An 11,006-nucleotide genomic window follows, 5' to 3' on the forward strand; every position below is an offset into this window, starting at 1 on the left:
TAATTTCCCGCTCACTGAAGAGAATACGTATCGTAGGTATACCTATACCTATATACGTATATTCGTAAGTACTTGCGGCGCTGACGTTATAATCGGGAAAAGAACGGCATCTCCATCTGTCTGCTACTTATGCAAGGCTTGTGCTCGGCTGAATTTTTTCAGTGAGTACGGTAATCGACCAACTCGATTGACTCCATTTTCCTAGTCTAACGCCGCACGAGGATAGCAAAGTGATAAAATCCACCCCATACAAATCGGCTTGTTACGTAAGAACAATTGCTGACATTTTACCCATAAGTATTTTAAAACAGTGTAAAAAACCACGTTGTATTGATCCACAGTGTGGGCGATTGAAGGAACGAATTTTAGTTGAAAAAGACATCTCCAAGTTTCGCGAACTTTTGCAATCGTACCAGTGAATTTGGATTTTGTAACTTTGACTAGATTTTTCAGAATTAATAGTATCAGCCGCTTGTGTATTTTAATAACTTTATCTCTGCGATTTCCTGTTTAGTTTGTATTAGCGACTGATTAAGTACAGGTTATACGATTTTAGAGCATGCGTAGTTTTGAGGTTAAGTTGCGCGAACTGGCGACGGTGTGTCCAGTTCAGAAAGTGTTTGATCTTTCAAAGTTCTAATACTAATTTGTTATTTGTTGTAGATAATTCCGTAAGAAATGGCGGCTCATTTTTTGAACAGGATAGGCCAGTTTGGCTTGGGTGTTGCTCTTGTTGGTGGTGTTGTCAATTCTGCACTCTACAATGGTACGTTGAAATTTCTTAAAAAATGAACTCATTGCGTTGCTGCTAAATTAAAACATTGCTTGAAGTCATTTATCATTAAAGTTTATAAGTTTTTTGTTGAAGTTTGAAGAAAATATACAAGGCATACAATAAATTATGTCATCTCCATTGGTTATTGTTCATAATTTCAGATGTTATGCAATGTATTTTTTGACACTTTATCTAAGATAAATTATTACTTTAAAAATAAAATACAAAACTTTATTGCAGTTGATGGAGGTCACAGAGCTGTTATATTCGACAGATTTGTTGGTGTCAAGAATAATGTAACTGGAGAAGGAACACATTTTTTCATTCCTTGGATTCAGAAGCCTATCATCTTTGATATAAGATCACGACCCAGAAATGTGCCTGTAATCACTGGAAGTAAAGACTTGCAAAATGTAAACATTACATTGCGTATTCTCTTTAGACCTGTGCCTGAATCGCTACCAAAGATTTACACAATCCTTGGAGTTGACTACGATGAGAGAGTATTGCCTTCGATTACTACTGAAGTTCTGAAAGCAGTTGTAGCGCAGTTTGATGCAGGTGAACTCATTACTCAGCGAGAGCTTGTATCTCAAAAAGTCAGTGAGGATTTGACGGAAAGAGCTTCTCAGTTTGGTGTCATTTTGGACGATATTTCTATTGTAAGTACATAATATACTGTATAAAGAACTACTTGAATTATTTATAGTTTTGGCATAAAATCAATTATTCATAAAATTTCAGACCCATCTGACTTTTGGCAAAGAATTCACTCAAGCTGTTGAATTGAAACAAGTTGCACAACAAGAAGCAGAGAAAGCTCGTTTCTTGGTAGAGAAAGCTGAGCAACAAAAGAAGGCCGCCATCATTACTGCAGAAGGTGACGCGCAAGCTGCAAGTATGTTGGCTAAATCTCTTGGTGAGGCTGGTGATGGTCTGGTCGAGCTTAGAAGAATTGAAGCAGCTGAGGACATTGCATATCAACTAGGAAGATCTCGCCAGGTTATCTATTTGCCACCTGGTCAAGGCACTTTGTTGAGTTTGCCCCAGTAAAAATGATGATTAAGAAAAGTGTACACACACACCCAGTGCATTTTGCGATGTTAATAAGAGGTTATTGTCTTGGTCTATGACCATCCGCAGAACGAAGAACAAGAAACTAAAGAAGTTCCTCCCTCGGAACAATTACTAGTTTAGCATGCAAGCTTCTAAGCATTTGTTGACTCGAACAGTATACATGATGATTGTAAAAATGTGTTATACTTTTGCTACACTAAAATGACGATTGAATAATAATATGTTCGTCGACATTATGTTTTCTTTTTAATAGCAGCTTTTAATTACTCTTACATGTCCATAAATTGGAAAATAATGGGATGCACTTTTGTATACTTTTATTATTCTCGATCTGATTTCTGTTTTCTTCTTTTTACATAATATCAGCAGCTTGAATCGATCAACGAAAAAAAACTAATAATTTCGACAAGAAGTATGTTCAACGAATTCATGCTAATTTTGTGTTCTTTACATTCCTAGATTTAGCAAGCACTATGAAAAGTGTCCAATACTTATCGCTCAACGCAACAGCGAGTGCGAAAAATATGCAGCTTTAATTAGAAAAGTAGCAAAAGTATTCAGATGATCCGCATATATGAAAGTTAATTTAGATATTTTTATTCGAGGCGAGGAATTACCCTGGTAGTGAATGTAGACTGTAATAAGGGCAAATGGCGTTATTACATGTGTGAACACATATTTTTTTTTGTAAAACAGAAGGTCGTACTATTGTAAAAAGAACTTTTATGATCAATTTAAATTTTGTTTTTCCAGAATACGGATTGTTTTGACATTTATTCATATTATCCTAATTATTGATAGATTTACTTTTTATTTTTGAAAAAAAAATTGATTTTCATCAGAGTAAGAAATTCATAAGTATATTCACGTAGCTATATTCCGATAGATGTTACCTTGGATTTTATCTACATCAATTTGAGCATGACAAGTTATGTAACGTCTTATAGTTACATAAAGACGATTTTATTTTTTACTTATCCGTTCATTTATTTTATTACTTTTAAATTCGGCGATTTTTACGAAAAGAAAATATTTTAATTTTTAGTCCATACTGTTTTGTTAATTTGCTCGAAAATAAGAAATGCTCTAATTCACTGACTTTATATCGATTTCATATCTGCATTATGAGCTATAGGTGCTTGCGCGGCACGATCAGCGCTATTACGCTCGCGCAACGAAAAAACGGAGCCCAGGAGAGAAAAGAAGGATCGGCACGAAAGTCGGACGTTCCCGGCGGGATGAAATCTCCCTCGATTGTCGGCGATGAAACGACGATCCATCATAGTTTGCCGGTCACCGCAGGAGATCTCGCACGCGCGCTTTGGAGTTCACACCTCCGCGGCGGCGAGCCGATCAAAAGCCGACAGTCTGGATGCTTGAGGAATTGTTGGTTTTTTTTTTCACTCTTTATCGCTGTGGGGCTGATCTTCCTTTACGTGCTCTGGAATGAGCTGGTTGATCGCACACGAGGTCGAGAGTTCTGAACCGTCGTGTATGTGAGGGAAGTAGAAATCAAGTATTATTTCTTTATAAACCATTTAATGTAGACGACCGAGTTATCAAAGAAATTCCTTTATATTACCCAGAGAAAACTTTCAATTTCGAGCCCAGCTATGGGAAAATCTATTAAAGTTATACTCCGGGCGCGAGCACGATAATTAAAATTTCTGTTGCATCATTGCGCGCTGGCCGTTTGTCGGCACATAATATGCATCGGATCGGACTCACATCGCAGTTATACCGTGCTTTTTAACGGAAGAGCGTGAAAAAATACGTCGGCATAAGTCATTATACAGAGGCACATATGCCATTCGGAAAGCCGCGCGTGCCGCTGATGAGCGCTATACTCTGCGGGGATCCACTGATCGATATAGATTCATTTCGACGCTTTGATTTCTCCGGGAAGCTCGAAGCTACTCGTAATAGCACTCGCATTTCGCACTGTATTTTATTTATATTAAAAATTCTCAGCTCGAAACTTTCTTCTCCAGCGTCAGCCGCGCGCTCTGGGAAACGCATCATTTTTCACGTCGTCCCCTGCGCGCATAACATCTTGTACTCGCGCGCGCACATTAATGGAAGCCGAGCATCATCTCTCCGCGTTCGTGCCATTCATCATCGACGCGAGAGAAATAAAAAAAAAGGAAGAGAGCAGGCATCATCTCGCCGATCCTCGGACCTCCTTCTGTTTTTCCTTTTTCCTAGAGACAATCGATTTCTCATCAAGTCGAGGCGGCGGCGACCGGTAGCCGCGATGCGGAGGAAGGGAGATTAGTGAGTAATGAAGATGCGCGAGTTTGTAGGATAGGAGCCAAGGGGGTTGTCGTGGCTGAAGAAGGTCTAGTTATGTGCAAAAGGTTCCCATGCATATTTTAGCCATTTTTCTAGGAATTTCGAGGGTGTCTCAACTGAACTTAATCATTGAAAAAAGGGGGGGGGGGCTGTTCGTCAGTGTAGATTTGCGAAACGTGTTCGTAGAAAAACGTCATTTACTTTATAGGAACGAGAGAAAGTGTGTATCCCAAGTTTGAGCGATTAACTCAATTTATGACATCGGGGTCGTTTCTTCAGGACATACCGGCGCCGAAGCCAGGTCCAAAAGGGCGGAGCAGACCGAGGAGCAGACGCGCCGAAGGAGAGGGGGAAAGGTACTTGTGGGTAGGTTACCTGGGTCACCTCAGTGTCATTTCATACGAGATCTATACGGTTAGATCGGTCTGATGCAGTTCAACTTAAGCAGCAAGTATCGTGCCAGTCCATTCGAGTCCGTTGTACCGAAAGGTTGCATTCCGAGACCGAAAAGTCAGCCTTCGACGATCGCTAGTAACTGTAAGTAAAACTTTCGCACTGCCAACAGTTATTTCTCCAAGGAAGAGTTTCATCGGATCACCGGCAGAAAATTAATAGAAATTTCTGATAGCCAAACCCTTGTTAGCAGCGGTATCTTAACCTAGTGAAGATGTCAAGTTCAATGTGTGGTGTTGAATTCTATAGTAACGGTAGCCCCGATTTCTTTTTGGGACGCACGGCATCAAATCCGTACGACGACGTGCGCATTAAAAACACCGACCGCGTGCTGCATTGCACGCTCAGCGAGATCTTCCATGAGCAAAGGTACATGAGCAAAGATCAACTAAAGGAATTTATTCGTGGCCCTGCGGAGCCTACCGACGAGGGTTTCATATTCAAGCTCATCTTGGAGCGGGAGCCCGATCTTGGCAAGCTGCTTTTCAAGAGAAGCCAGATCTCGCTGCTGTGGATCGCAGTGTTGTGCGGATACCAGGATTCAGCTGAGTTACTCGTGAGATTCGGCGCCGACGTCAACGAGCTCTACGCAGTGGGTTACATGCCAGGAAATTCGTTCGTACTCACAAAAAAATCGTCCGTACTCCACGCGCTGTTTCGGATGTTCCCCTCGTCCTGGAACGAGCGGTTCATCGGTCTAGTAATAGAACATGGCGCCGATTTGAATGTTCGAGACCATCTTAAACGCACCGTCCTCCATTTGGCGGTGGAGTACGGCCGAGTACAGTTGACCGAAATACTCCTGGCAGAAGGAGCCGATATCAATGCCATTGACCAGGCTGGGATGACGCCACTGCTAGAAGCCGCCCGCTCCAAAGAATTTGACAAACAGTTGCCATTGCTCATGAAACACGGAGCCGATATTTTAGCCAAAGACAAATTCGACCAGAATGCTTTGCACTTCTTGACATCGGCCCCCGGGGAACACACCGAAATGGCTGGAGTCTTAATCGAGAAAGGCGTTTCGCTTGATGACAGACATAACGCTAAGATGTATCAGCCTATACACATGGCCGTCATGTCCGGAAAAATTGAATTGGTAAGTAAAAGTATACTTTTCACATGTCACGATTGCATTTCTACGGAAAACTCACACATTCGTATCACGCAAATCTAAATTTCCGGTGTTATTGTTTTCCTTTTTTTATTTCAGGTGAAGCACTTTTTGAAGCATGGCGCTGACGTGAACGCACGAGGGCAGAAGGGCGAAACCCCACTGATGAACGCTGCTCGTTACTGTGAGAATCCGGCTATGATAGTAACTCTGCTCGAACACGGCGCGGACATCGATATGCAAACGTCTCACGGTTCGACCGTATTATACGATCTCGCAGTCATGAACTTTATGCGCGACAACGTCGTTGAAAAGATAAAAATTCTTATATCCGTGGGCGCAGACTTGTTTGCTGCAGCCCGCGACGACTTCGTGGCACCTTTCGATGTGATGAGCTTCAAAAGTATAGAGAACCCATGCATCAGACTGGCGCTCAAGTCGCTGGCCTTGAAACAGACTTACATGCCGCAGCTGTCGATTGAATTCAACGAGGAGAAGTTTCCAATGCTACGGGACTATTATCAAGGCTGCATCAGGGAGATAAATAGAATAAAAACCACGAGGGTCTACAACTGCGGCTCATTTATCGAACTCTTGACGAAATGCCAGTGCCAGGTGGTATCGCTGATGCGGCACCGCGAATTTGTGATTAAATTCAGGGTATTGTACCAACTCGGTACTTTTTCCCTGTACGTAGAAGAGCTACGAGAAGCTTTCGAGCGTGCGGCATGCTACTACAACTCCGTGCTGGAGCAGGAGTACTTGATCGACGACGCGAGTTACAATATTTTGCCTTACCTAATAACGAGGAAACTATCTCGTTATGCAGTGAGTTGCGACGTTTGTGACCTAAAAAAAACAGTGAATGCGTCTCGAAGCATATCGTTTGGATGAACATACACATGGCTTTGTTTGAGACTTGAAGTTTGGCTAAATATTATTAAATAAACGGTGATTAATTTTATGTCGAATTATGGCATTACAGTATTTATGCACACGTAAATTACACTCCATCAATATCCCTGTCTTCCTTTCATACCCGCACGACAATTTCTCAGCTATTTGCCGGCAAATGAGCCCTGACCCTTTTCGTAATTAGACCAGGGAGTCGCAACGTGAAATTCGCTCCTCCGGAAAATAACAGGTGCTCTATATTACAGCCTACTGGCGGCGGCTTGCTTCTTCTTTTTTTTCTTCATTCTCTTTAACTACAAAGAAGGAAAGTCTGGGGAACACCGAAGGAAAGGGTGGACGTGCACGAGCACGCGGCCGCGTCGACTCAAGGCCGACACCAGCACCTTCGTCATATGTTGCTCGTTCTACTCACGTACCTTATGCACCTTTACGTGTATGCGCGTCGAGAAATGTAAAAGACAAAGAATCTGGTCTCGGCATATTGAATTTTTAAAAAAATGTGATAGCTGCGATTATTATATATTGATTGAATTAATTAAAAATAGACTAGATTTATGATAGTCTTTTTTTTTATAATTTTGACTTTCTAATGTCATCTATCGCGTGCACAATCGTATCGCTCTAGAAAGCTAAAAAAATTGCAAAACGGGTAGAGAATTAGCTATACACCACATCGCTTCACGAATTTTGGGACCTGAAACGGATAGGCGCACCTGCTGCATCACCGCGACAGCACGCGATCATCCGCATATGCTCATCGGTACACCCCTTGGCAACTGTTTTCGGCATCGGTAATCATCAGAATTAGAGAAGTAATTGGTATGCTTAAAAAGCTTGGGTAAAGCCGTTGATCTTTCTAAGTATATTTACTGATTTTTCGATATCGATAAACATGCTGTTTTAGATTGGCATCTTGGCTGCGCATTTGCATAAGTTTGTTTTTGAAATAAATGCGTGCGTAAGGGAATAATTTGAGGAGATAGTTCACTTTATTCGACACGTAAGTATAATGTAACTTACAGCAAAAATAAAAAAAAAATAAAACGTAATGTAATAAATGGTTATAATTCAGTGAAGTATGAAACAATAAACCTTATGAAATTTTATTCGATTTTGTTTTCATTTTTCAACTGACTCGCGAACGGGTACTGCGGGTGTTTTTCAACTCTGAAACCAAACAAAATCACGTATTCAATTATCCTATATTCTATAAACCGAAAATCCTGACTCACCCCTTGTCGATGAAGAAATGAAAGATCCTTCCTTTCTCGCCCTTATCCAACCCGTTCATTGCCTGCATCTCATCCTCGGTCAGGGCGAAATCAAAGATTCCGATGTTCTGCTTGATCCTACCGGGATTCGTGCTCTTGGGTAGCACGATTATTCCATTCTGCACCGCGTGGCGCAGCAGTACCTGAGCCGACGTGCGGTTGTGAGCCTCCGCGATCTTCTTGACGATGGGATGGTCAAACAACGTCGGCAGCGATTTGATGTATCTGGTCTTCTTGTCGGGAGAAGAACCTGGGGAGCCCAAAGTGCTGAAAGCCGTGACGGTGATGTTGCGCTCGGCGCAGAGCTCGCGCATGGGTCGTTGCTGGTTGTAGGCCTGCAGCTCGATCTGCGTTGGTGAGGGTGAAGTTTCTTTTAACTATTGTGCAATATACATCCAAAAATATTGTTAAAGTTTGAAAATGAGCGTCACCTGTAAATTGCTAGGTTTGATCTCTGCGTGCTCGTAGACGTTCAAAAGTTGAGATTTGTTGAAGTTGCTCAGGCCGATGGATCTTACGCGGCCGGCTTTCACTTGCTTTTCCATCGCCTAAAATTTTACGAACGTTAGAGATGCACTTACTATACTATAAGATTAATTTTTTATAGAACAAATTAATCGGACCCTCCAGATTGCGACATGATCCGTGTCAGTGTCAAGCACGACTGATCCATCTGGATTCAATGCAGGCTCGTATTTGTATTTGTCTTTTACGAAGGCGAAAGGTTTGTGAATCAAGTACATGTTAACATACTCCAAACCCAGTTTTTCCAGAGATAATTTCAAGTAGCTTTCGACGTATTCGGCTCGCATTCCGATCGGAGGCAACTGTAAGCGCGGGAAATTAGAATGATCATAAAATTGTATGAAAATGTCGGTACTTTCTTCGTTGACTGTACCTTAGTTGTTATGAAGAGATCTTCTCGCTTGCCGCCCTTATCGAACCATTTTTTCAGCGTCTTGCCAATCGCTTCCTCGTTTCCATAAGTGAACGCAGTATCGATGTGTCGGTAGCCGCTCTCGAGCGCAGCGGTCACCGCGACTTCGATAGCCTCCGGAGGCATCTAAATATGATAATTTTGTTGTTTATTGAGAAAGTTCCTTACGCTCTCGAACGAGTATGTGGGTCACGATGAATTTTTTAAAGCTTTGTCTTTTATATTGCGATATAGGGGTGTTTTTGTACGTTATTACAAAAAGTCGAAATTTAATTGGATTACATTTTTTAGCGATTTATTTTCTTTACCTGCCAAGTACCCAAACCAATCATAGGCATGTCATGTCCAGATGATAACTTTATGGTTTTGTATCCTGATGTAATTACACAGAACGAAATAACAAATCCAATATGTAAAATATGGCTCAACCTGCAGTTGTTGAAAAACGAATCGAATTTGTATCATTAGAAAATATAGTACAATAGCAACTATGCATTTGAGTAATAAAATTGTACCTTAGGCGTTCCATCTTTATTCGTAAAAACTTTGAAATTTAACTTAAACTATCACGGAAGAAATAAACCTCGGCATAAGAAGTCTCGGACACAACTGAATATATTTTCAGCTTCTCGGCTGAAGTAGACTCGAAGGAACTTTCACTCAAAAGATAAATGGTATCTATTCTAGAAGTTAACACAATTTCTTATCCGGATATATTTTATGCTAGTGTCAATCGTAATGATATTGTGAAAAATGGCTTATTGTAAAGTCAAATCATTTAATTTTTAAATATAGGTCAGGATATCTTCATTTCATTTCATTCGAGATAAAGTTGGTGCTTTGTAAAATTATGAGTTTTTAATAAACTTTTCCTTTTAACTTCATACATCAAATCTCAATCGCTTCGTCTCGTTCCACACGTACGTATCTGCGTTTATCGTGCGAGTAGTGGCATTCGTTTGGCGCGCGTCGCAGGATTTTGGAGTCAATGGAAAGACCGGAAAATTGGACGGAGCCATAATTCCCTGGGCCACAAAAGAAGACGCGAGCGGTCAGCGGAACAAATGCGAATGAGCGTTTACGAAATTACCATGTCGACGAATGCCCTGTGTGCAATAGATGTATTTGCGTACAGCGAGAGTCGACGATGATGGTGTAATTGTTTTCCCCATTAGCGAGTCGAGTCACAGGGCTCAAATTGCTCGGAGCACCCGGGTTATACGGATGTCGCAAAATATGGTTCGAGACTCGCGCGGAAGGTGATTTCAGTGAGTTACTCTTTTACACTCGCTTCGGTCATGCGCAAATACTCATACAAGGTTGAAATCACATTATCGCATTAACTATCGAAATATGCTATTTTGTTAGTTGTTCAAACATGCAATCTGCGAAGTATGACATTCCGATGTTATTGGATGAACAGAAAATTTGAGAACTTTTTATCATCATTTATTTTATTATGTTTCGAAAGTCTTTTCCCGTACAATAATACAGATGGATTTCTTTAAGCATCGATCATCCGAAACTCATGAACCGACAGTGAATAAATCAGTCAGGTTGCTAGGCATCAGAATATTAATCTGAAAAAAAACGGAAAAAATGTATTTAGGGTGACATCAGTTTCAGATATCTTAATTTTATTCTTAAAACGTATGCCAATATAAGTTAAAAAAAAACAGTATTTTATACTGCGTTCACCTCAGAGTCTGATGGACATCGCAACAGTGTGCCTAATAGTATTCCACCGACTTGACAGCGTGGTTTCTTAGAAATTTCAAGCGATCGCTGCGTACGAATAATCGTTTTAAAATACTTATTATCATCAGTATTTTCTTTTATTGCCGCTGAAGCGCACTGATTTATTTCCAAAAGTTCAAAAACGATACACGATAAAAAAAATGTTATAACGAGAAACTTCATTATTTTCTTATTATATTTAACTACGCAGAAACGTGTCCGAATCAAAACTCCGACTGATGTGGTGTACATCGTACGCCGAGGATTTTATAGGCGTCCAAATTAAAACATCGTTTACCTTTCAGAGATACGAAAAACTCGTTTAGCATAATTACACGGAAATACCTTATACGGCGATAGTCTGCTTATACGAACTTGTAAAACCGCCGTGTTTTTTGAAGAATTCTGTACTCTCACGATACCCTTTGAAAATCA

At 40.8% G+C, this 11,006-nt stretch overlaps 3 protein-coding genes across 6 annotated transcripts; 2 read left to right on the plus strand and 1 right to left on the minus strand.

Annotated features, from left to right (window-relative positions):
- The first annotated feature begins 99 nt into the window (after positions 1 to 99).
- Positions 100 to 2,607, plus strand: LOC100114121 (protein l(2)37Cc). Of its 4 annotated transcripts, none has more exons than XM_032600289.1 (5): positions 169 to 266; positions 342 to 541; positions 664 to 766; positions 1,016 to 1,437; positions 1,520 to 2,607. In XM_032600289.1, the coding sequence occupies exons 3-5, from the start codon at positions 679 to 681 to the stop codon at positions 1,826 to 1,828; spliced, it is 819 nt and encodes a 272-aa protein (XP_032456180.1). In that variant the 5' UTR covers positions 169 to 266; positions 342 to 541; positions 664 to 678; the 3' UTR covers positions 1,829 to 2,607. The 4 variants fall into 4 exon arrangements, with proteins under 4 accessions (XP_016841521.1, XP_032456180.1, XP_032456181.1 ...); XM_032600290.1 differs by having other exon boundaries at positions 342 to 430; XM_016986032.3 differs by lacking the exon at positions 342 to 541 and having other exon boundaries at positions 100 to 266.
- Positions 2,608 to 4,573: 1,966 nt separating this feature from the next.
- Positions 4,574 to 6,682, plus strand: LOC103316276 (serine/threonine-protein phosphatase 6 regulatory ankyrin repeat subunit B-like). Its single transcript, XM_031931024.1, has 2 exons — positions 4,574 to 5,696; positions 5,811 to 6,682. Exons 1-2 carry the CDS (start codon positions 4,812 to 4,814, stop codon positions 6,603 to 6,605), a joined length of 1,680 nt encoding a protein of 559 aa, XP_031786884.1. The 5' UTR covers positions 4,574 to 4,811; the 3' UTR covers positions 6,606 to 6,682.
- Positions 6,683 to 7,593: 911 nt separating this feature from the next.
- LOC100114086 (aldo-keto reductase family 1 member A1-like) lies at positions 7,594 to 9,485 on the minus strand. Its single transcript, XM_001607429.4, has 7 exons — positions 9,350 to 9,485; positions 9,143 to 9,263; positions 8,796 to 8,960; positions 8,521 to 8,724; positions 8,329 to 8,445; positions 7,859 to 8,244; positions 7,594 to 7,793 (listed from the first exon to the last, which is right to left on the minus strand). Exons 1-7 carry the CDS (start codon positions 9,361 to 9,363, stop codon positions 7,730 to 7,732), a joined length of 1,071 nt encoding a protein of 356 aa, XP_001607479.1. The 5' UTR covers positions 9,364 to 9,485; the 3' UTR covers positions 7,594 to 7,729.
- Between the last annotated feature and the right edge of the window lie 1,521 nt (positions 9,486 to 11,006).

Source organism: Nasonia vitripennis, chromosome 5 (genome assembly GCF_009193385.2).
Source record: "Nasonia vitripennis strain AsymCx chromosome 5, Nvit_psr_1.1, whole genome shotgun sequence".
Classification (NCBI taxonomy): Eukaryota; Metazoa; Arthropoda; class Insecta; order Hymenoptera; family Pteromalidae; genus Nasonia; species Nasonia vitripennis.

Bases quoted from the DNA above. Each gene is read 5' to 3' on its own strand.
- LOC100114121 (XM_016986032.3), top strand. From the start codon at position 679: ATGGCGGCTCATTTTTTGAACAGGATAGGCCAGTTTGGCTTGGGTGTT. The intron at 767-1,015 runs GTACGTTGAAAT...ACTTTATTGCAG, and splicing joins CAATTCTGCACTCTACAATG to TTGATGGAGGTCACAGAGCT. The intron at 1,438-1,519 runs GTAAGTACATAA...ATAAAATTTCAG, and splicing joins TTTTGGACGATATTTCTATT to ACCCATCTGACTTTTGGCAA.
- LOC100114086 (XM_001607429.4), bottom strand. The intron at 8,961-9,142 runs GTAAAGAAAATA...TATCATATTTAG, and splicing joins TTGGTTTGGGTACTTGGCAG to ATGCCTCCGGAGGCTATCGA. The intron at 8,245-8,328 runs GTGACGCTCATT...TCACCAACGCAG, and splicing joins TCAAACCTAGCAATTTACAG to ATCGAGCTGCAGGCCTACAA.
- LOC103316276 (XM_031931024.1), top strand. From the start codon at position 4,812: ATGTCAAGTTCAATGTGTGGTGTTGAATTCTATAGTAACGGTAGCCCC. The intron at 5,697-5,810 runs GTAAGTAAAAGT...TTTTTATTTCAG, and splicing joins TGTCCGGAAAAATTGAATTG to GTGAAGCACTTTTTGAAGCA.